The sequence below is a fragment of the Bos indicus x Bos taurus genome, chromosome 21 (genome assembly GCF_003369695.1).
Source record: "Bos indicus x Bos taurus breed Angus x Brahman F1 hybrid chromosome 21, Bos_hybrid_MaternalHap_v2.0, whole genome shotgun sequence".
Taxonomy (NCBI): Eukaryota; Metazoa; Chordata; class Mammalia; order Artiodactyla; family Bovidae; genus Bos; species Bos indicus x Bos taurus.
In genome coordinates this window covers 69116292-69139664 of record NC_040096.1, presented here as the reverse complement: position 1 = coordinate 69139664, position 23373 = coordinate 69116292, and the positions used below count along the sequence as shown (strand labels likewise).

At 68.0% G+C, this 23373-nt stretch overlaps 1 protein-coding gene across 4 annotated transcripts; it reads left to right on the top strand.

The window, feature by feature from the left end:
• The first annotated feature begins 224 nt into the window (after positions 1-224).
• Positions 225-22863, top strand: AKT1 (AKT serine/threonine kinase 1). Of its 4 annotated transcripts, XR_003507311.1 has the most exons (15): positions 225-321; positions 2982-3121; positions 12511-12639; positions 14894-15086; positions 15165-15312; positions 15648-15779; positions 15863-15928; positions 16954-17022; positions 17164-17289; positions 17529-17657; positions 17734-17948; positions 18258-18345; positions 19113-19215; positions 21349-21556; positions 22574-22863. XR_003507311.1 is itself a non-coding variant. In XM_027520688.1 (14 exons), the coding sequence occupies exons 2-14, from the start codon at positions 3076-3078 to the stop codon at positions 21396-21398; spliced, it is 1494 nt and encodes a 497-aa protein (XP_027376489.1). In that variant the 5' UTR covers positions 225-321; positions 2982-3075; the 3' UTR covers positions 21399-21646. The 4 variants fall into 4 exon arrangements, 3 of the variants coding, with proteins under 3 accessions (XP_027376489.1, XP_027376488.1, XP_027376490.1); XM_027520688.1 differs by lacking the exon at positions 22574-22863 and having other exon boundaries at positions 21349-21646; XM_027520687.1 differs by lacking the exons at positions 21349-21556; positions 22574-22863 and adding an exon at positions 19587-20542 and having other exon boundaries at positions 226-321.
• The last annotated feature ends 510 nt before the right edge of the window (positions 22864-23373 follow it).

Below are 23373 nucleotides of genomic sequence, written 5' to 3'. Positions count from 1 at the left end.
AGGGGGCGCCCCGGGCGGCGGAGGCGGATGTGGGCGGGCGGCCGGGCGGGGCGGGCGCGGGGCGGGGAGAGGGCGGGCCGGCGGGGCCGAGCGCGGCGGGCGGGCGGCCGGCCCAGCGCAGCCGCGCAGCCAGCGCATCCCGAGGAGCGAGCCGGCGGCCGCGCACGAGCTCCGGGCCCGGCGGCGCGCGAGGCCCGCCCGAGCAGCGCCCGCCGCGGCCTCCAGCCCGGCCCCGGCCGGCCGGCCCGCGGGGATGCGGAGCAGCGGGCGCCGGAGGCCGCGGCCCGGCTAGGCCCGCGCTCTCGCCGGACGCGGCGCCCGGTGAGTCCCCGCCCGCCCGCCGCCCGCCGCCGGGGCCCGGATTTCCTCCCCGCGGCCGGGCCGCTTTGTTCGCGGCCGCCGGGCCGGGGCGCGGGCCGCGCGCGGCCAGAATGGAGGCGCGGGAGCAGGAAGTGGCCGAGCGCGGCCTGGGCGGGGAGGGCGCGGGCCGAGCGGGCGGCGGGGCGGCGGGCCTCCGGCCCCGGCCTCCCGCATGACCTTGGGGAAGCGGCCCCGGCGGGCGAGGCCCGGGCCGGGGCGGAGGGGTGCGGCCCGCGCCGGGGGCCGGGGCCGGGGGTCCGTGGCGGCAGAGGGCTCCCCGGGCTCCGGCCAGCGGGATCCCGGCGCACACTGGGTGCTCGGGGGCCCGGGGAAAAGACTTGACCCGGCTCTCGTTCAAGTTTGTGGGTGGGCCCTTGGAAAGGACTTCATTTTCCCATGGACAAAAAGTTGTCCGTGGTGGCTGGGTGCCCAGGCCCTCCCACAAAGGACTACAGCCTTCCTGGGCCCTGAGACGGTTCCGGAGCTGGGTGGGTTCGCGAGTGCTGCCCACCCATCCCAGAGGCTGGGGCTCCTGCCACAGGCCGGGGGGGTCCCGGGGCAGCTGGTGAACTTGGTGGGTGGGATTGGGGTGGACAGAGCTGGGGTTGTGGGCTTGTGTTCTGTGGCCAGAGAAGCCCCCGGACGTTCACCCCTGGCCCCCTGCCACCTTGCTCAGGCCACTCCTAGGTGCCCCGGGCCTCTGGTTCACGTGAAGAGTGGGGTGCATTGGTGGGGCTTGCTCCCTGCCCCGCAGCTGAACGTCTAGTTCATAAGCGGGTGTTTTGGAGGCCAAGGGAGGGGCCTTTCGGAGCAGAGAGTATTATTTTTGGAAGGTCGTGACTTGAACAGCCATAGCAGTACTTCACCTTCGTGGTGAAGGCGCTTGCAGGACCGAAGCCGGGGAAGCAGAGGTCCCCTCGAGCCGCCCGCCCTGTGGGAGGCAGCCCAGGCTCCGGCTCCGCGTGCACCTTTCTGTGGACAGGCACGCCGTCCTGTGTGTGTGTGCAGATATATTTTTACACGCGGGGCTCTCGACAGCTGTTTGGCCCTGTCAGCAGCAGACCCGCTCGGCCCGTGGGGGTGGGGGCCCCCCCTGTGCACAGGTCTTTGAGTCCAGCCCTCTGCCTCCAGGCCACGCCCACTCGCGTGCCACTAGAGCCCCCTGTGTGCGCCAGGCTGGCTGAGTCCGGCCCTGGTGGTCCCTTCTCCAGTCTCACTTGCCACGCCTGCCCGTGGGCCTGCTGAGGGGGGTCAAAGAGCGGCTTCCTTTATATCAGACGCAAACCAGAGAGTGGGTCCTCCTACCCTTCTAGGTTTAGCCCAAGATGGACAGTGCACAGCGGCTTTCTCCAGGAGCCCAGTAAGGTGGGCTGTGGGAGATGCATATAGGAAGTGTGTATAGGACGAGTGTATATGTACGTATATCCCATGTTGGAGATACTTAGGGGTGTCTGCCCAGCTTGAGGGCCCAGAGAGGTCTTTCCAGGCCTACCCTCCTGGGTGCCCGACTAGAAGGGGAGAGGACTGCTTGTGGGGAGGATGCTGTTTCCCAGGATGCTCAGAACCAGTGATGTGGGCGCTGGGTTTTGAGGGGTGCCTAGGAGTTCGTCCAACAGGGGAGCAGAGGGGTGGGCCACACAGGATCAATGGCCAAAGTGTCTGCTCACGAGGAGGCTGCTGGTGGGCCTCCGAAGGGCGGGTGCCGGGCCTCTGTGTTTGTACAGTCCCCCCATTCCTGATTTGTTGCCTCCTGAATGCTGTAATTATGGGTCTATAACCACCCTGGACTGGGTGCTTCTCACAGACAGGACTCGTCTGAACCTCTCTTTGTCCCCAGTGCCCAGTGCTGAGCCTGGCAAAACCAGAGATGCCTGGTCCATGTTGGCCGAATGAATGAACTGGATTCAGGCCGGCGGGGGCTGAGGTTTAGGAGGGGCCTGGGGTTTCTCTGGGGTGGGTGTGTGAGGGGTTTCATGTCACCCTGGAGGGCTCCGGCTTGTCTGCAGCAGCCGCCTGCACTGGCCCTGCCTTCTCCACGCTGGAATTCCTCTAACCCACACTGGGACGGAGAGGAGGAGGCCTGGGTCCTTCTCGGGAACGCCCGCCTTGGGGCAGGAGCACCATGGACAGGGCGACCTGGGTGCCCTCGCCAGGGGACTGGGGAGGCCAGGAGGTGTGGGCCGAAGCAGTCAGGGGGACTGCCTGGAAGAGAGGGCCTCTGCTGGGTTGGCAGGTTAGGGAGGCTGGGGTATACCATGGGGAGCCTTTTGGGGACAGGGGTCATTTGTACAAAGGTCAGGGGAGATGGGAATGGTCAGAGAGGGGGACAGTGAGCTCTGAGGGCTTCAGGGTCAGGGAGGGGTGGTGGCAGGGGGGCTTACAGCCTGGGGGGAGGGCAGGCCTGGCCCCGGGAGCCATGTGAGTGACTTGGGATCTGGAGCCAGGGTGGGAAGGCCGTGTGGGGGGCGGCGGCAGCTCTGAAGGCTAAGGGGGACAGGTCATGTGGGAAGGCGTGCCTGGCCCAAGGCCCCAGGCACCAAGGGCCTCTTGGGCTCCCCTGAGGCTCTGAGGAGTGTTCCCCAGGCCCAGCACAGCCTCACGCTTCCCTTTGCTTCTTCCAGAGGCTGTCGGCGGCCCGCTGGGCGTGGGGCGGACCCCTCTGAGAGGCACGAGAGTGAGGTCTGGGCCGTGTTGGCCCGCGGGAGCCACAGCAGCATGAACGACGTGGCCATCGTGAAGGAGGGCTGGCTGCACAAGCGAGGTCAGTGCCCGCGGGCCGGCCCGTGAGGGCCCCGAGTTGGGCCCATGGCTCCTCAGGGGCTGGGGGTGGGCTGTGGCTGCTGGACCAGCAGGGCCTCCCTGGACTCTGGGAGCAGCCCAGCGGTGCGTCCGGGGCCTGACGTCCCTGCGGCCTGGGGGACACAGGCCCCGCAGGGTCTCCTGGGTGGGAACGTGCACCCCAGGCCAGCATGCAGCCCGTGGAGCTGCCGCCTGGCCGAGGCTGTGGGCGGGGAGAACTACCCGTTTTCCTGGAAGGCAGCGAGGACTGGGGCCCGTCCAAGGCCTGGCACGCTGGCGGCCCAGGGCACTGCCCGAGGGCTCCTGAGGGCAGGGCAGGGCTGGTAGGCCTGGCCCGGGGCCAGTCTCAGCTGGGCTGTGGGCAGGAGGGGGCTCTGCACTGCCCGGGGCCCGGCGTGCGGCAGGCTCACGCTGGTGCTGCCAGGCCCTGGCCCGTGCCCAGCCTGCCTCTTGCTCGCCCATGTGCCTAGGGAGGGGCTCTCAGGGAGCCGGTGGGATGGAAGCTTGGGCCCGGGCCCCTTGCCTTGTGGCCCTGCTGCCTCCTGTCCCGTAGAGGCTGGACAGGCCCCGGGAGCAGGACAGGCCGGAGGTCGAGGTGTCCGAGGCATTCAGGCAGGGCGTGCTCTCCTGCTCCAGGCCGGGGGCTGGTTAGTCACCACCTGCTCCCCCAACTTCCCCTTCCTGGAGACCAGCTCCCTCCCAGAGCTCTGGCCGCCCTACACTAGCTAGCCACTAGCCCCCACTCCTCACGCATGCCCTCCGGGGACCATGTCCCCTCTCCAACTCAGGATCCCACAGGCCACTGGGAGGGGGACCTCAGGCACAGGCGGGCAGCCGGGGAGCTGCAGTGGAAGTGCGTGTTGCGGGATGCACAGGAGCTGCCCTGCGGAGCAGGTTGGGAAGCACAGGAGAGACGGAGATGAGACCCTGGGCGAATCAGGAGTCACGGATGCGGTCAGCGTGAGCTTTCAGAGCTCGCTCCGGCAGCGGTCGGGGGCACAGTGCTCGGCCTCTGGACGGAGGTGGGGCTGCTGCAGGGGCCTGTGGTCCGTGGCCGGCCCCCCCAGGGCTTCCTGCTGCGGCCAGCCTTCTGGGTCCCCTCCCCCAGCGTTGACCCTTTCCTGGTCCCCACCCCCCCACCCCCGCCAGGTCCCGCCCTGTCTCCTCACCTCGTCGCCCTCCTCGGGGTCAGGCCTGAGCCCGGGTCCCTGTCGTCTTCTCTGCACCTGGTGGAAGCACAGACACACCCTGGGGTCCAGGGCCTCTGATCCTTGGCAAGCGTTCGTCGACTGACTGACCAGGGACTGACCTGGGAGATGCCCAGGGTTTCAGGGCTGCCGGGGCCCCTAGCCCAGCTCCTGGGGTGTCCACTGGCCAGCCCAGTTCGGGTAGAAGCGCCCCTCTGATGCCTGGGTGCGTCTTAGAGGGCCACTCAGGGTGTGTGCCTTCTGGAGGGGCAGGGGGCGTCCAGGCAGCGCCCCGTCGCTGTGCCCGTCTCCATGGGCAAGCGTGTTGTGTCCTCAGGCCTTTGTGTGCCCGTCTGAACGGTTGGCGCAGTGGAGGGCGGGCCTGGAGGGGTGGCCCCCAGCACCTGGGCGGAGTGCAGCCAGCCTCAGGCCGGACAGAGGTCCTGCGTCCGCCCTGTCTCTGGCTCACGTGCTCACCGGGCTGTGTGCAGTGTGGCCCAGGAGGGGCCGTGCCTCGCCCAGGGGGCGACCCGGGTCCACGCCCACGGCCCCCCCCCGTGCCCCTGGGGGACCCGGTGTCACTACCGTCTTGTTCGCTACATCCGTGCGTCTTCCACAAATTTGTTCTCCCTTCAAGTGTGGGCTCTTTCTGTGTGCTGCGCTTTGGGGTGAAAGGGTAAAAGGGGCAGAGATCACAGCCAGGGTCGGGGGATTCAGGGTGACCCTGATTCGGGGCTGGAGGGCTGTGGCGTGCCGTTTCTTGGGCTGCAGGGGGAACTTGTGTTTCCGTCCTGGGGGTCCGGTGGCTGTACGCGTCCAGCCCCTTGGAGTGGGCGGGAGGGGGCGGTGTGAGCTGCTCCTGTGTGCTCCCCACCTGCCCTGCCCCCACCTCTCAGGACCGGCCGGAGGAGGACGCCAAGGCCCCCCGTGGGGTGGCTCTGGGTGGAGTGGGGACCCGGGCCGGGAGTGGGCAGGGGGCTCCACCTTCCCCTCCCCACCCCCACCGCCAGGGGTCTGATTCTGAGTGGGGGGGGCTCTGACTCTCCTCCAGCTCCTCACGGACCCCCAAGTGCCCCCACGGTGCCTCTTGTTATGGAGGTCAGGGGGCTGCTGTGGGCCGGTGGGCAAAGGGCAAAGACACTTCAGGAGCCGAGCAGGTGTGGGCCTGAGAGCTGAAGGGCGGCACCCAGGATCTGTGTAGGACAGACCCCCGGGCCCGGCCTGAGAGCTGAAGGGCGGCACCCAGGATCTGTGTAGGACAGACCTCCGGGCCCGGCTCCTTCCCCCGCCCTTCAGGGGCTGCATCACTGACACGCGTGCTCTGGCCCAGAGCAGCCGAGCGGGCAGAGGAGAGCCCGCCTGGCGGCCAGCATCCGTCACCGCCCCATGGCACCCAGGCGCGGCCTCCGGGCCTCCGCGTCCCCAGGCGTCCCGGGAGCAGCCGGGGACAAGCTGCTAGAGGCTTGGAAGGACGAGGGTTGGACCAAGTGGGGCTGCAGGGACCGGGGGCAGAGCTCCTGCGAGACAGCTGCACGTCCCGAGTACAAGTGGATGTGGATGTCCCAGAAGCGGGCGGCCTCCCTGAGTAAAGCAGGATGCCGCGAGTGGCGGGCAGACACCCCAGCCGTGGGTGGACACCCGGAGGGGCGGGCAGTCGCCCCTCAGCTCCACCGCAGGTGCTGGGGACGGCGGGCTCAGTGCGGCTCACAAAGGCAGCTTCAAGAGGTCTTGTCTTGGATGTGTGCTGTCTGATTTCTGAAGGTGGACAGTTCGAAAAACCAGCCCTCCTCCAGGAGGCAGGGCTGTCTGGACTTGGCCTGCAGTCCAGCAGGAGCCCCCATGCCGCGGGGCTGAGAGGCGGGCGGAGAGCCGGCCTGGGGGCACGGGGTTCCCTGCCCAGGAGCCTTCCTGGGTCTGGCCCCCACTCCCCCAGTGAGGCCCGCCTGGCGGGGCCCTGCGTTCCTCGGGCTCGGGGCGGGGGGCAGGGTCTGGTCCTGGGGGCGCCTCAGGCCTGCCTCTATCCCGACCCTAGCCGGTGGCTGGCCTGGACCTTTCCCTGGTCCGGGCTCTTGCCAGCTCACTGAGCTGCTCCCAGCCCTCCTGGTGGGGAGTGGGCTTCTGGGCCGTGCTGGCGCCTCCCCCGCCCCCACCTCAGTCCTGGCCGGTTCCTGCTTCTGGCCGCCGCCCTGGGCTTCACCTACCCCCTCTGCTGGCTCTAGGCCCGGGGGATGGTGGTCCCGCGCGCTGACAGCCTCCCCCCCACCGCAGGCCTGAGCTTCTCACAGGGCGGGACCGTGGGGGTGAAGCCCTGCTCCTCTCGAGGAGGCCGAGGTTCTGCTGGCCAGAACACGGGGCTCGTGGGACCCCCGGGGCGGGGGCCGCTCCCTGTGCTGTGTGCCCCGGCCCGGAAAGCCAGCTGAGCTGGGTCCCGGGCTCCGGTGTCCGGCCCGGCAAGGCGTGCCAGCTTCCCTCCGCGTCAGGTCTCGGGGGCCGTGGCTTTGGTCCTGGCGGTCCCCTTGGGCCGCTCTGAGCGACAGCCAACCCCAAGGGTGGGGGCCGGCGCGTGGGGGCGGGCCGTGCCTGGAGGGGCGCCTCCAGCCTGCGGGCGGTGGCGACCTGGGGCCGTGGCGTGTGGCTGAGGCTGAGGCCCGCAGGCCGGTGTGGGGCCGAGCTTCCTGTTTTGTGAGCAGGCTGAATTTTCCCTTCAAAACAAACAACAAAAGAGGAAGCTCCGGCGTCCTTGCGCTGGGGGTGAGGGGTCATCCCCGCCCCCGCCCCGGGTCCCCAGACTCAGACGCTGCCCCTGTCTGCTTCCTGGCCCCACGCTGGCAGGCGGGGAGGGCCCTGGCCCCTGGGAGCACAGCGAGCGCCCCTACAGGGTCGGGGAGCGCGTCCCGCCCGGCGCGGTCCTCGGGGGCAGCCTGGGCCGGGTCACGTCAGGCCAGTTCCTAGAAGTGTGGTGGGGGTGTGGGCGTCCCCCCCCGGCCAGGCTCGTGGCCCGCAGCTGCCCCGGGGGCCTCGCGTGACTGCTCCCACGGGGTGGGTGCCCTTGGTGTCTGCCCGTGCGCCCCCCGGGGGGGTCCCTGGCCCAGACCTGGACCCCTGTGGCCGCTTGGGAGAGGGCCCCGACTCGGGCCCGCGTGTGCCCCACGCAGCACACCCTCCCTGCTTTCTCGCCTGTGTCACGCGGCTCCCTAACCGTCAGAAATAAGACTCCTGTCTCAGGAATGTTGGAATCGATGGGGGGGCTGGTTACATGTGCCGTTGCTCCTGCCAACCCTGGGGCTGGGGGCTGGGGGCACTGGGTGTGCGCCCAGGACCGATCCCCCTGAACCCTGGGCTTTGCCCTCTGGGCCTGGCTGGGCCTGCCTGCGCCGAGGCCTCAGCGGGATCCACAGGGTCGGGGGCCCCACACCGGGGTGACCTCAGAGGAGCCCTGTGGCCGCAAGGATGTGCTGCTCTGCCCCAGGCTGGGGTGCAGGGTGCGTGGCGAACCTGAGTGGGGGGCTCTGAGGAGCTTGGAGGGGACAGGGCCAGGGTGGGTGTGGCTGGGAGTGTGAGGAGGCAGGGCCAGGCGCTGGCCGGTCACGGGGGCCCGCGGGAGAGGGGCCGCTGCGACGGTCTCCACACTGGGGAGCAGTCGGCGGCGGGCAGCTGGGTGGTGGGGGGCCCCAACAGTCCCGAGGTCGCTGACTCCTCTGCTGTGCGGGTGGTGTTCTCTCCTGGGGGGACGTCGGTGCTCAGAGCCTCTTGGCCGTGGGGAGGCCAGCCTCACTTAGATGCCCGCTCTGAGCATCTGGGCCGGCGGGTGGGGGCTGTGGGCACAGGGCAGGCCCCGCTGCCCCCCGGGAGCCGGCGCCGCCCATCTGCTCACTCGCCTCCCCGTGCGCATCTCCTCTGCCCTGCCCCGTGGAGCCTGGCGCCTTCCTGGGTTTGGTTGGGTCCATCCTGGGCTCTTGGCGCGGGGTGAGAGGTATGTCCCTGGGGGAACGTTGCGGAAACCCAGCACGTGCGTGCATGTGACTTTGGGCAGCCCTGCCCAAGGGCCAGGGCCTGTGACCCAGAGGCCAGCAGCTGAGGGAGGAAGCTGTGGACTGAGAGGCCTGTGGGCTGCCCCTCCACCTCCCATCCCGAAAGCGCAGGCCCCCAGACGCCCCTGCAGCAGCGAGGCTGGGCGCCCACGCAGGCCCAGGGCGGCGGATGAGGCCTGGCGGGTGGCCGTAGGGAGAACTCTTCGGGTCCATGGTGGCCCCTGGGCAATGGGGCTGCGGCCGTTTGGCGGGCGAGGTTTCTGAGTGAGCGGTGATGCGGGTGAGGGTCATCCAGCCACTGGAGGACAGGGAGATGAGAGGCGGGGCCGTGGGTTGGGCAGGAGGCCCCATGTCCCAGGCAGAGGCCCCGGGATGGAGCCAGGGGGGCAGCTCCAAGGTGAGGGCGGGGTGGGGGGGCTCCCTGGGGCCCAGTGCCAGCCGGATGCGTGCAGGCCGGGGTCGGGACAGAGCCAGGGGGGCAGCTCCGAGGCGAGGGCGCGGGGAGGGGGTTCCCTGGGGCCCAGTGCCGGCCGGATGCGCGCAGGCCGGGGTCAGGGCGGCTGTTTTCTCTAGCCGGTACAGTGGGAGATGTCTGGTGCCCAAGGCGGAGGCGGGGTTTTCAGAGAGGGTGGCCAGGCCGGTGGACGTCCAGGCTGGGTGGGCGTGCAGGCAGGGCAGTGGTGGCTCGTGGGTGGCAAGAGGCCTGGAGGCCCGGTGCTGCCCTGGGGCAGCGGGAAGCGGGAGGGCAGCCCCTGGGGCCTTCTGCTCTGCCTCGGTAGGGGGGCCCAGCATGCCCCCCGACTGCACCCCTGTCTGCCACCCTGCCTCCCTGCATTCCTCTGCAGTCTGTGCGCCTTGGGCCCTGCCCACTCGATGTCAGAACCAGAGACCGCACGGCTTCCCAGTCTGTCCAGAAGCGGGCCCGGCCTGGCAGCAGGACCTTGACTCTGGCCCCCAGCCGCCTCTCTGGGACCTCGAGAGCCCCTGCCTCGGGCCTCGGATTCCCCAGGGAGCGGCTAGTCATGATGCTCCCCCTTCTGTGCCTGCGGGCCGCCGGGGACGGCTCAGGGCCCGTGTGGGGGCGCACCCCTCCCCCCCATCACCTCCGCTGGGCCAGGACTGGACGCCCATCCTCTCCGCTCCTCCGAACTGCCCGTTGTGCCCCCAGGAGGACCTTGTGAATGCTGCGTCCCCAGGAGCAAGGAGCCGGCGGTGTGGTTTGCGCGCAGACCCGGGCTCCGCTGGGGTGGGCTGTGCCCCCTCCCTGGCACCGGCTCTCAGCGTGTGCTGACCGTCCGTGGCTGGGTGTCCTGCTGGTGGGATGGGGCCTGCGGACGTGGGGACATGGCCGGCTGTGGGCCTGGCTGGCTGGGGCGCGCGGTGGCTGTCAGTGGCCGATGGCTGTGGGGTGGGGGCGCCGCACAGGAAGCGCCGTCAGCTGGCGCCCGCTCCCTGGGCCTGCTGGGGCTTGCTCTGCTCTGGAGAAGCAGCGTAGTGCTGCCTGGCCCCCTGCCAGCCGCTGCCTGCCACCCACCACTGCTGTGGCAGTACGTTCATCCAGCAGTTTCCCCGAGAGCTGGGGACTCTGGACCGGCTCAGGGGCCCGTGCAGGGGGCTCGGGGTGGGGCTCGGAGGGGCCAGACCCCCGGCGGGGGAGGGTGTGCCCGTGGCAGGCCCGGGTTCTGGGAGCCTGCGTGCTGCTTCCCCGGGGCCCACAGCTCGGGTCTCAGCCTCTGGGTCTCCTGCCCGGGTGCCCTGACCCACAATGCGCTGGGACCCGTGCTGGGACTCACACTGGGAGATGTGCTGGGGGATGTGGGGGCTGGCCGTCAGCCTGCGTTCGTCCTGTCTCCTAGCTGGTCCCTGGCCCGGCTGTGGGAGGCCAGAGATGCTGGAGAGGAACCCCCCGCCGACCCTTCCCTGGGAGTCCTGTAGCCGCTTCCTGGGGATGAGCTGGCGCGGTGGGAGGGCACTGCTGGCAGACCGTACTTGGGGATGCTGAGGGGAACCTGGGGGGCAGGAGAGGAGGGGTCCCCGCCTTGGGCTTCCCTGTCTGTCCCCAGCACGGGCTGGGGGTGTCTGTCCTGCCGTTCCCCCGTCGTCGGCCCCCAATGTTACGGCCAGGTGGACAGCATGGTGTGGCCAGGCCCTGGGCCGGCGGCCCTCCCCACGCCCTGCCTGTGCCAAGCTCATTCACATGCAGGCCACAGCCCAGGTCGCAGCTGGCGGCCCCCGAGTGACCGCCTGGCTGGACGTCTGCAGGCGGGAGTGTCCCAGAGACTGAAGAACGGGGTCTGTGTGTCTCCGAGCCTCAGCCCTGGCCTCCTCCTGCCGTCCCCCCACTGCAGCAGGGTTCCTGCTCCTCCTCCGGGGGTCTGTGTGCCGGCTGCCGGGGGCCCGAGGCGGGTGCGGCAAGAGGCCACCTCCTCCGGCCGTCGTGTCCACTGTGGGCTGCCTGGCCCCCCTAGTGCCCTGGGTGCGGGCTGGCGGGGAGCCCAGCAGGCCTGCGGCCGGCCCGGGACCCCTCCTCACGGGTCTGTCCATATTGAGTGCCTGCCCCTCGGCTTCTTTCGGCCCGTGCTCCCTGCCACCCCCACCTGCCCGGGTCGGGTCCCAGACCCCGCGTGGCTCTGGCAGTGGGCTCGTTGGGGGAGAGTGGGTGGGGTCTGAGGCCTGGGCTGGGGCATGGGGGGGTATTGCTGGCGGCCCGCGTGGGGCACGGCGCTGGGGGCCCACGCTGGGCGCTGTGGGGGCGGCAGCATTTGGTGAATGAAGATGGATCTGGGGGCTGCTTGGATGCGGCGTGCATCGCTCTCCCAGCGCACTTAGCGTCCCGGGGAGCGGCAGCTGGCGGGACGGGAGGCTCTCCATCAGGGGCCGACAGCTCCAGACTGGCGCGCAGGCGGGTGGGGCGAGTGGCGGGCGGGCGGCCCCCAGCCAGCTCTGCCCCCCACCCCCGCCCTCCTCCCCCAGCGCTGGTACAGGCTGGCGAGGGGCCCCCAGTCCTGGGACAGGAAGCACCGTGCTGGCCACCTCCCCTGGGGTTTGGGTCTCAGGACTGGGTGGGGACCCTGCTAAATGCTGCCGGAGTCGGGGCAGGTCACTGGCTGCCTCCTGGGCCCTCCCGGGTGGGTCAGTAGTGTCTGGGCCTGGTGGAGACCCCTGCCTGCGATCCCTGGCGGATAGCAGGGAGTTCCTGGACGCCCCTCGCATCCCCCAGAGGCCCTGGATGGGAGTGGGCTGGGGCGGAGGAGCGGGCGAGGGGAGGGGGTCTGGTCCCCGCTTGGCCTGCAGGTGGCCGTGTCCAGGAAAGCCTGGCCCCCTCCCCTCCACTGCCCGGTGGCCCTCTGCGGAAGCGGGTGTCTAATTAGTAAGTTTTCTTCTGTCGTTCAAACTCCTTGCTCGGCAAAATGGAAATGAAACGTTTTTCCTGGGTGTCAGTATGAAAAATGGCAGTCGCTGGGACGTCACGGAGGACATCTGCTCTGGTCTCTGGCGCGTGTACGGCTGATGCTGCAGAACTTGGGGGGCAACTTTCCCGGGGACCTGGGCGACCTATGGGTGGGACGCAGGGCCTTCCAGGCCTGGCTTCACAATAGCGTGCTGGGCTCCCCCGGACGGCAGGAGGGTCATCGTGTGGGCAGGGGCTTCTGCTCCGAGTGCCCACCCTGGGGACCTGCTGAGGGTGGGCTCGCGTCTGCCAGGCGAGCCCGGGCGTCTCACTCTCGAGTGTGGTGCTGGCTGCTCGGCGCTGGACGCCAGGTTCCTGGAGGGCCCTTAGGACTGGGCCAACCTCCATCAGGTCCAGGCGCCCACCTGACCCCCTTTCCAACACAGCCTGGGGTGGGCTGTCCATCAGAGGTGGGTGCTATCCCACAGCAAGCCCCGCCTGCCCGCCCAGCCTCCACCCCAGGGGAATCGGGGTCTGCGCCTGACCTGGCCTGTCCCTCGACCTGGGGATGAGGGTGTGTGGGCCCGGCGCGCCGCCCAGCGGCCCAGCCTCACGCCCACCTGCCCTCCACCCTGGGATCGGGGTCCGTGCCTGGCCTGGCCTGACCCTCGACCTGGGGATGAGGGTGTGTGGGCCCGGTGCGCGGCGCAGTGGCCCAGCCTCACGCCCGCCGCGTCCGCAGGTGAGTACATCAAGACGTGGCGGCCGCGTTACTTCCTCCTGAAGAACGATGGCACGTTCATCGGCTACAAGGAGCGGCCGCAGGACCTGGAGCAGCGTGAGTCGCCCCTCAACAACTTCTCCGTGGCCCGTAAGTGCGTGGCAGCCAGGGGCGGGGGTCCCTGCACATCTGCAGTCCCTCGTGGGCCCCGCGGCCTCTGCGTCGGGCCGGCAGCCCTCGGGGACTGTTAGTCGCTGGTTTTGGCTGCGCGGGTCTCTGAGCCGAGGCCCAGGGCTATTGGGGGTGGAGTGCTCCCCCCGGAGGCGCTGACGGGCCCCCAGGGCTTCTCCCCAAGGCCTGGGCCCGAGGCAGTCCGGAGCGCCCGGCTTTGGGGACCTCTGTCTTCCCAGCACAGGTTCTCAGAGGCCCCGGCCCTGTGGGGGCGCGTGTGCCCACCTCGGCAGGGCGCAGGCTGGGTGGGTGCCGCAGTGCAGCCCGGGGTGTCTCAGGAGGCTCAACGGATGGGCGCGTTTTTTCTAAAGCAAGTGCTGCCATGGCCTCATGCACCTGTAGGGGGACGGCAGGTGCGACTCTACCCGAGGCGGGGGGGGACCCAGGCGTGAGGACGGGCGGCCTGGCAGGGCCTCCAGCCCGGGTGCCGTGCCCAGGGCTGGCCCAGGACGTGGGCCTGGGGGTGGGTGAGTGATGGCTTGTTGACTGGCAGGCCCCGGGGCCCGCCCACCTGCTGCTGGGTCACAGAACACAGGCCCAGTCCCACCCCGGCTCCTCGTAAGCCCCCCACCCTCCCTGCCGCGAGCCCTGGGAGCCCGGGGCCTGCCAGCTCCCAACCCTGCATCGAATCGGGGTTGTGGTGCAGGGTCGGGGGGGTAGCACACGGCCCATCCCCCAGCCTCTGTGCCTGCAGATCCCGGGTGGGGCCTGCCTGCTCCCTGGCTGTCCGTGCTGCGAGGAGGCCCAGCCGGCACACCCTACCCCAGGGCTTCCAACGTGGGGAGCAGAGGACCTGGCCCTGACGGGGCCCTGGCTGGGGGCCCCCTGGGGTGCTTTACCAGGGCCTGGCTCCCGTGAGCCCTGAGCCCTCCTCCCAGGCTCCTCAGGTGTCAGCAAAGCAGCAGGTAGAACAGAGGCGGGCGGGCCACGGAGGCAGATCCCCCTCCCGGCAGCCCCGTGGCCGCATGTCTGGGCTCCCCACGGGTCCCCCCTGGGCCAGGATGGGGGCTTTGGGCCTGGGAAGGATGCTCAGCTGGGCAGCTGCCACCTCGTGGGGGAGGACGTCCCTCAGGAGTGTTGCCCAAACCCAGCACGGGAGTGTGGGGGCCGTCGGGATACACGGGAGGCGGGCACCACCCAGGGGGCCTCCGGCAGCAGGTGAGGCGGGGCTTGAGGCAGGACACAGGCGTGCAGGAGCAGGAGCTCCGGAGCAGAGCCGAGAGGGGGGCCGGCGGCTCCGCAGGGGCCTCTGGAGCAGGGGCTGTTCACTGGGGAGGGATTCCCGGGGTGGGGGCAAGAAGTCAGGCCCTGGATGGGGGTTGACCGCCTGGGTCCTGGGGACTCCTGGTGGTCTCGATGGGCGGAGTGAGTTGGAGGAGGGGTGTGCAGACCCAGAAGGCTGCCACACAGATTTTCTTCCCTCCCCTGCCCCGGGTAGACGCGGGCCTCCAGCACCGCGCCCCCCAACCCCGCCCGGGAGCCCCCTGCCCTGGTCCCTAGCCTGGCAGACCGTTCCTTGTTTTGCGCTCGGCTGAGCCTGGCGGGGCCCCTCGCGGTTGCCAGGGCCTAGATGCTGGAATGTCGGAGGCCCCTGCGCTGGCCCCAGGCCCCTCCTGCCTCACACAGGCCGAGCTGGAACCCAGCCCTGCTCCAGGCCCCGACACACCCACAGCTCCTTTGCTGCAGGTGTGCATGTTTGGGGCACGCATGCTCCAGACGTGCGTGCGTTCCCAGGCCTGCCAGCCTGTCTCTGCTCCTGCGTGCACCCGGGGTCACGGGCAGCAGTGTGGGGAGGGTCAGCCCAGGTGGCCTCTGGAGCGGACAGGCGGCCTCTCCAGAGGGTGAGTCATTATCAGCCTCCGTCCCAGGTCTGGCCCTGCGCTGAGACAGGGAGCCCGCTGGTCCTCGTGTGGCTGGGGGGTGGGACATTCCTGCTCGGGAAGCTAGGGAGCTGCTCTCCCAGAGGCCTCCTCCCTGCCAGCCCCTCCTCAGGCCCCCCAGACCCCCCACCCTCCTACTGGTTGAGGACCGTGTCCTGGGCAACTGGAGATCTCAGAGACCAAAGAATAGACCATGGAGATGGATTCGCCCAGTCGCAGACACCCCCTCAGGGGCACTGCCTAGCTCTCAGCAGGGTCCCAGCTGGAAGGGGCACTCTGGCCCCCTTTTACAGGGCGGGAGACTGAGGCTTGGAGAGGTCTGGCCTGCGGTGGGTGGGCTGGGACGCTGTGCAGAAGGTGCTGCCTGCCCCTAGAATGCCAGCTGATGAAGACGGAGCGGCCGCGGCCCAACACCTTCATCATCCGCTGCCTGCAGTGGACCACGGTCATCGAGCGCACGTTCCACGTGGAGACGCCTGAGGAGCGGTAGGGAGCGCAGGCGCCGCGGCCGGGGAGGTCCTGGGCCCTGGGCAGAGCCGCGGGTCTCACCTGAGCGTCCTGCAGGGAGGAGTGGACCACCGCCATCCAGACGGTGGCCGACGGGCTCAAGAGGCAGGAGGAGGAGACGATGGACTTCCGGTCGGGCTCACCCGGCGAGAACTCGGGGGCCGAGGAGATGGAGGTGTCGCTGGCCAAGCCCAAGCACCGCGTGGTAAGTCCCAGCCCTGCCCGGGACCCTGCAGTCACGGCCCCCCCCACATCCCACCTCCCAGCCCCTGCATGGAAGCAGGGGAGAAACGCTGGGTGCAGGAAGGCCTGGGTACTGTTATCTCGTCCCCCAAACCCCAGCGTTCCCAGTCAGGGCACACAGCCCTGCAATCTCCCTTGAGCCCTGGACCCGCAAGGACCATCTCTCCTGCCTGCTGCCCTGGCCTCACTGTGCTTGGCCCCGAGGCTGCCCGCAGAGACCCCAGCCCCCCTCTGCTGCTGGGCTGCCAGCAGTCACCGTGCTGCCCCCTGATCCTGGCGCCTGCATGCTGCCCTCAGACCATGAATGAGTTTGAGTACCTGAAGCTGCTGGGCAAAGGCACCTTCGGGAAGGTGATCCTGGTGAAGGAGAAGGCCACAGGCCGCTACTACGCCATGAAGATCCTAAAGAAGGAGGTCATCGTGGCCAAGGTAGGGGCTGGGGCTGGGGCTGGGGCTGGGGGCGGGGGGCCGGGTGGGGCCAGGCAGGCGGCTCAGCAGGGCCTGTCTTCCAGGACGAGGTGGCCCACACGCTCACAGAGAACCGCGTTCTCCAGAACTCCCGGCACCCGTTCCTGACGGTGAGTGCCCCCCATGCCCCTGGGGTGGAGGCGTGGATGCGCAGCGCCGGGACCCCAGCCTGTCCTCCTTGCCAACCCGGCAGGCTCAGAGCTTGGCCGATGGTGGGCGGGCTTGCAGGAGGGGCGGACGGCGGTGCCAGGTGCGGGGCGTGGGGGTACACAGAGTGAGCAGGGGCTCCCGGCCTCCCTCTGTCCTGCTGAGACCCCGGGAGGCTGCACTCCCCACGCCCACCCCTCTGCTTCCCCTGGGAGGCTCACGGCACTCCCTGTCCTGGGGGAACTCGGCCCAGGAGGGATGTATGGAAAACCCCTGAGCCCTGAGCCCTCTGAGCCCTCGGGAGCAGCAAGGCGTTGGCTGGATGTAGCCGCCAGGCCTGGCTGGCCACGCTCCAGAAGGTCAGCAGTCAGGCGACCAGGCCAGCCTCCGGAGTCTTGTCCCCAGGCCCACTGTGCTCAGCATGGTGTCTACTCTCCAGGGGACGCCTGGTCTAACGCTGGGAGAGAGCCGAGGAGCAGTCAGGCTTCTGGTGCTTTTGTTCCTAAGATTCTCATGAGAAGCGTGAGGCGTTAAGAGCAGACACTGTGTTTGTCCGCCCAGACTTAGCAGGAGCGTGGCTTTGCCTCTTCCGCTTCATTTTGCGCCTTCCCCTTTGTCTGGCCAGAGGATTGTGAGGAGAAGGCCAGGCTTTGTCACCTCAAGTCCTGCAGAGATCCAGACTTGCTCTCCCTGAGGATGCTTGCCTCCCTCTGGCTCTCCCTGGGAATGGGGGATGGAGCAGGGCGTGGGGGAGGGTCTCTTGTCTGTATCTTCGGGAGCCCGCGGGACATCCCATCAGAAGCCTTTCTTTTGAAGTGAGGCTGCCTGTGGCTTGAAGCGTGAGAGCAGTGATCACGTCTCCACGTGGTCACTGGACCTGCAGCTGCTGGTCCTCGGGCGTGGCCTTTGGGACAGCGGGGGTCCCCCACTCCACAGGGCAGACCCCTGCCCAGCCCAGGGCCAGGTTCCAGCTTTGCTTCCCTCGCAGGCCCTGAAGTACTCCTTCCAGACACATGACCGCCTGTGCTTCGTCATGGAGTACGCTAACGGGGGCGAGGTAGGGCCCTACCCCAGAGCGGCCCTCTCTGAGACCCGGGTGTTCGGGGGGGCCACCCTCCCCACTCCGCGCCGGGTTAGGGTCTCTGCCCCGCGGCCCTGGCCCGGGTGGCTGGCCCAGCTCAGGCTTCTCGTCCCGCAGCTTTTCTTCCACCTGTCCCGGGAGCGGGTGTTTCCCGAGGACCGGGCCCGCTTCTACGGCGCCGAGATCGTGTCGGCCCTGGATTACCTGCACTCGGAGAAGAACGTGGTGTACAGGGACCTCAAGGTGGGCGGGGCCGGGAAAGAAGCTGGGGGCGGGGCTGGGGTGGGGGGAGGCGAGCGGGGGTGGGGCCGGGACTTGGGGAGGAGAAGCGGGGCGGGGCGGGAGCCCGGAGGGGAGTCAGGGCAGGGCTGGGGGAGGGGGGAGGGGGGAGGGGAGGGGGGAGGGGAGGCGGGCCTGGGGCGCCGGGCACCGGGGCGCCAGGTGGCTGGGAGGCGGGCTGAGCTGGAGGCCAACTCCTGCAGCTGGAGAACCTCATGCTGGACAAGGACGGGCACATCAAGATCACCGACTTCGGACTGTGCAAGGAGGGCATCAAGGACGGCGCCACCATGAAGACTTTCTGCGGGACCCCCGAGTACCTGGCCCCCGAGGTGCGCACCGCCTCCCCCGCCCCCCCCGGGTCCTCATGTCCCCTGTGCTCTCTGAGCCCGTGCCCTGCACCCCCAGGTGCTGGAGGACAACGACTACGGCCGGGCAGTGGACTGGTGGGGGCTGGGCGTGGTCATGTACGAGATGATGTGCGGCCGCCTGCCCTTCTACAACCAGGACCACGAGAAGCTCTTTGAGCTCATTCTCATGGAGGAGATCCGCTTCCCCCGCACACTCAGCCCGGAGGCCAAGTCCCTGCTCTCGGGGCTGCTCAAGAAGGACCCCAAGCAGCGGTGAGCCCTGCCCCGAGCCGCCCTCCAGCTGCCTGTCCCCCGACACCCCCAGGCACTGCTCAGCAGGCTTTGCTGGTGGCTCTGTGTGATGTACTTGGCCTGGGCTGGCCCAGGCAGGGCGGCCCCTCATACCCGGCCAGGAAGAGCCTGCCCGGCTCACGGTGCTGCCCACCTGGTGCCCGCACCTGTGGGGCTTTGCCGCGGAAGGGGCTGCTCTTGTTCTTTGCTGCCTGGCGGCCGGCCTCAGCCTGAGCCCGGGCCCCGGCCCGCCAGGCACGACCGGTCACCGTGGCTACCGTTCCCCCCCAGGCTTGGTGGGGGCTCTGAGGACGCCAAGGAGATCATGCAGCACCGATTCTTCGCCAGCATCGTGTGGCAGGACGTGTACGAGAAGAAGGTGCGTGGGGCCGTGCCCCAGCCAGCACACCCGCTCACCTGCACCTGCTCACACCTGACTCACATCTCACACCCCCACACACATGAGGAGGCTTTCGAGGGTTGAGGCAGCATGCTTCCTGCACACGTGGTTCTCTGCTTTTTGCCCTCTGTGGGACCCACGAGCTCCAGGCCCTGGCCCGTGCTGGCAACGTGGCTCACAGACCCAGGGAGCTGGTCCCTAGGCTTGCTAGCTGTCTCTCCTCAAGCCTGCTTCCACCCTGTTGCCAGCACACCCCTTCTTTGCAGGCTGCACACAGCCAGCTGGACCTCTGTCCCCGAGACGGGGCTCCCTGACTCTGCCCCTCTCCAGCCAGCATCCTGCCCCAGGGCCTGCTTGCCTCCTGGCCCTGCCTTCTGAGGGCTCTGGTGCCAACCCTGACCCAAGCAAGACCCAGCCTGCTAGTTGCTGCTAGTTCCCAGGCAGTCCTGACCCCAGTCCAGGGTGGAGCACACGGGGGTCTTTGCTTCCTCCCATGAGCCTGTTGCCCTCGAATCCTCTGTCATGGTGGGTCCTCTGCAGCCTGACGCTGCCTGGCCACTGATGCCCAGGGCCGAGAGTGAGGTGGGCAGCCCTGCAGGTGGGTCCCTGAAGGGCGAGGTCCCCCAGGGTACCCAGGCAGGGGAAGGCCTGGCCACAGGCTTGTCTCCTGGGTGGGGAGCTGTGTCTGGGTCCAGGTGTGCCAGGGAGCACGGAGCAAGGCTGTAACCCACCCCTACCTCCTGCAGCTCAGCCCGCCCTTCAAGCCTCAGGTCACATCTGAAACGGACACCAGGTATTTTGATGAGGAGTTCACGGCCCAGATGATCACCATTACGCCACCTGACCAAGGTGAGGGTGCCCTTCCCACCGACCCCTCCTCTTGAGACAATAGAATTCTGTTCAGCATTTTACTGGGTGGCCCCCTCTCCTGTTAGGGGAGAAGGCAGTGGCACCCCACTCCAGTACTCTTGCCTGGAAAATCCCATGGACAGAGGAGCCTGGTAGGCTGCAGTCCATCGGGTCGCTAAGTCAGACACGACTGAACGATTTAACTTTTCACTTTCCCTCTGCAGGGTGGGCACCAGGGCCGCAGTCCCCTGGTCCCGGGATCGTGGGGGCGGGGGTCACTGAGGCTTGTTGTGGAGTCTTGGGGGTGAGCCCTCGGGGCCTGCCTGGGTTTCCCCGGTGCCCGGGAGCTGAGCTGCCCCTCCTGTCCACAGACGACAGCATGGAGGGGGTGGACAGCGAACGGAGGCCCCACTTCCCCCAGTTCTCCTACTCGGCCAGCGGCACGGCCTGAGGGGCCCGCTGGGCCGAGCTCAGTACACCGCCACGGGCAGCCACGTGCTCTGGACGACGCTTCCGAGGACTGGGAGGAAGCCTCGCACGGAGGATCTGTATTTAATGTTTTTTATTTCTGGATGCGTTTGAGTGGAACCACGCCATCCTCCAACACGGATGGGGAGGCACCCCATGCCGTGGGCAGGGCCGCCCGCACTGGGGGCAGAGTGCCCCTGGCCGGCCCGCTCGGGAGGAAGACGTCCTGCGGTTTCTCTTAATTTATTCATCCAGTTCTCCAGACGCTGCCTCGGCCTTTGGAATGATTAGATTCCTGTAGGAAAACGAGGACTTCTGCAGCCGCGTGCACGCGGGTCCCCATGGGCCCTGCCCGTGGCCCCTCCATCCATCCGTCCGGTCAGCTGTCCCTGGCTGTCCCTGTTTCCCCCAACCCCGCAGCCCTGGAAGCCGTCTGGCTGTGGGGTGCTGGCCCAGGCCCCTCTCGCTTGGGGAGGGGCTGAGCGGAGGCTGCAGGAGGGTGGCCCCCACGATCAGGCCGGGCTGGGGCTCTGGCAAGATAGAGGGGCCGGGTGCCACCTATCGCTGTCTGTGCGTACTGGGGTTTCTGATCTCAGGAGAAAGCCCTCCCTGCACCCCTTTCCCACTGGGACCGTCTCTCCGATGGCTCCCCCCGGTAGCACTTGTCCTTCTAGAAGCTTCACTCCCGCTGTCGCCCCGGCCCTGCCCGGCGCCCTCTGCAGGGGCCGTTGCTGCGCCCTGTGCGCCTCCTGGCCAGACGCTGCGCTGCACCAAGGCGTTTTTTTATACTCAACTTTAGTATTTTTACTATTATGAGACTTTCCCTCCAAATTCTTCAATAAAAATTGCTTTTCAACTCTGTGGCTCGTTTTGCTGGGTGGCGGATGGAAGAGCATGTGGCTAACCCCCTGGCAGGGCGCACTTGGCCTTCCCGCGCCCAAGGTGGCCTGCCTGGAGGCCCGGGGACGACCTGAGAGGGAAGGTGTCCCTCACCTGCCTCTGGCAGGATTTGCCAGGGACTCGGAGGAAATGCCTTGGCTGCCCCTGTGCCCATGGCTTCACCCCAGCCCCACACCTCAAGCAGGCCATCCAGGCTGCACAGCTGTCTGCCCAGCAGCACCGTCCATGCAGCAGGCCTGACCACCAGGACGGACCGGGACCCTGCAGGGTCCACTGCTGGCTAGGACAGACAGTCCAGCCACCACCAGGCCCTGGGACCTGAGAGGACCAGAGGGCAGCCTGCCTGGGGTCACACAGCGAGCCTGGGACAGCTGGGCGGGGGTGCCAGGGTGTCTAAGACGAGCCTCGGGCGCCACCTGCTGGGTACAGAGAGAAGTTGCCGCGCAGCACCGGGGCACAAGCAGGGAGGGATGGGGCCTCGCTCTCCCCTCCAGTGCTCTGCCCTGAAGGTGGGGGCTGGACAGTCACAAGGCCTGGCGCCTGCGCGGGGGGACGGGGCAGGAGCCATCTCTTCTCCAGGCTCCGGGGCAGGTGGCCCTGACAAGGCATTCCTTGGAGTGGGGCGGCTGCCCGCTTGTGCTGGACGGGGTGCCTGAGCAGTGTGGGGTGCTGGAGGTCAGTCCAGGCCTGGGGGTGCCTCTGGAGCCACCCAGTTCTCTGGGTGGTCCCTTGGGCCCGTTCTGACGGACTCTCGGCTCTCTCTAGTATGCAGCAACTCTCTTGGAAACCAAACTACGCCGAATGTTACCTGCTAAGCATGCTCTGGACCAAGTTCAGAAACAAACATGCCTCAGACTGGAAGCCTGTGTGCTGGTGGAACGCACCGTGGCACAGCCCGTGGAACACAGTACGAGGCTCCTCAGAACAGAGCTGGAACCACCACGGGACGCGGCAGTCCCACTCCTGCAAATATGTATGTGCCCCAGAGAGGGGAAAGCAGGGTCTTGGGGAGGTGTGCATTTTAACACCATAAAAAAGGGAGCAGTACCCGATGATCCCCAGACTTCAAGCAAATGATAGCCCAACGTGGCCTATGTTGTGTGGAAACCCGGGGGGTGCCTTTGAAGCTGAAGCTGGGGCGTGGTGGGGGCAGCTGGCCAGAGAGAGGGGCTTGAGCCGTTCCTTCCCACAGGACCCCCTTGGGAGATGGGGTGATGGCCCCAGGGACATTCCTTGGCCTGGGACAGGCTTCAAGGTCACGGGCACGGACACAAGCGTGACCTTAATCTCTGTCCCATCCGGGAGGGTCGGGCCAAGAGGGGATGAGCCAGGGGCGAAGACCCCAGAACATCCAGACCTTCCTGGAGGCGGGGCTGTGGAGGCACCTCCCTGGCAGGGTGGCCTGGTGAATCGTGGCCCCGGGGCAGTGAGGCCCAGCGGGGCAGCCTGGCCTGCAAGGGAGGCTGTAATGCCCGCCCACGTCCCACCCTGTCCTTCACTAGGCTGGCCCCCCGAGGGACAGGGAGACGGGAACAGAAGGCCTTTAGCATCTGGACTGCCCACGGGTCAGGCCAGCTCCCAGCGAGGGGCCGGCCAGGCTGGGGTGTTGGGGTGGCATAGGGTCAGGGCCTTCCCCGAAGTAGATGCCAGCCCAGGAATGTCTGCTCAAAGATGGCTCATCATTCAACAGACACTCAGCCCACCCTTTCACTCTGAGTTTGCCTCTCTATACTTGAACAGGACTTCTTGTCAACGAGGGGGCTGTCTGAGGGTCTTCACCCCTCGGGGGTGCCTGGCCCACCTCCAGCAGCAGGTCTAGTCGTGGCTGAGCCTGAACACCCTGTGCTGCTCTCCTGCACGCCTCGCTGCTTCTTTATGCCGTCTTTCCTTTCTCTGCCTCACTGTGGATTAATGACTGTTCTTTAACACCCCATTTTCTTTTATGGCTTATTCCTATTTCATCAGCTTTCCCGCTGCTGTTACTTTTCAGTTCCAGGACGCGGGATCCCATGAGGAATTCAGAACAAGTGCTCTCTGCAGGGAGGACGTAGCTGTGGCCTGGCTGCGCTCGGACCTGTCTGTAACTGACTCACCAGCCTGCCTCTGAGACCCGGCAATGCACACAGTCCTCCGATCACACACCTCCATGTCCCGGCTCCGTGCTGCGCTCACAGCTTGTTCCCATCACATTCAAAATCCCCAACACACATTACTTTTGCTTTCAACAACTGTCTTTTTAACATTTTAAATACCCTCAATTGGTAAAACACGTCAAGTTTACTGCTTCGGCCGGTCCGGTGGCATTCAGTGCATCCACGTGGTCGCACCACCACCACCTCCAGAAACCTTCACCTTCACAGACTGAACCTGTTCTCCTTCCATGCACGGCCCACCTCCGCCCCGCCCCTGGCCCCACCCCTCCGCTGCCCGCCCTGTTGCAGCTGGCCTACTTCCCTCAGCAGGACATCCTCTGGGTCCGTCTGTCCTGCAATCTGTCAGGGTTTCCTTCCTTCAAGGCCAGGCCCGATTCCACTGTAGGGATGGGCCGTGTTGGCTTAGCTTGTCCCCCAGATGGACACGGCTCTCTGGCCTCTTGTGAACAGCATTGCTGTGAGCACAGGCGCACAGGCTCGCTTTCCTGCAGGGTGTTTGCCAGAGGTGGGCGCGCCGGGTCACTGCGGCGCTGCCCCGATGCTGCCCTGCCTGCTGTCCACAGCTGCACACGGGCTCCCGGGGCTGCATGTCCCCGCGGGCACCCTGACGGGGGCAAGGCCGCTCCTCCTGACAGCG

Excerpts from the sequence above, each read along its gene's own strand:
- AKT1 (XM_027520687.1), top strand. The coding sequence starts at position 3,076 with ATGAACGACGTGGCCATCGTGAAGGAGGGCTGGCTGCACAAGCGAG. Across the intron at positions 18,346-19,112 it reads AGGACGTGTACGAGAAGAAG|CTCAGCCCGCCCTTCAAGCC; the intron begins GTGCGTGGGGCC and ends TACCTCCTGCAG. Across the intron at positions 19,216-19,586 it reads CATTACGCCACCTGACCAAG|ACGACAGCATGGAGGGGGTG; the intron begins GTGAGGGTGCCC and ends TCCTGTCCACAG.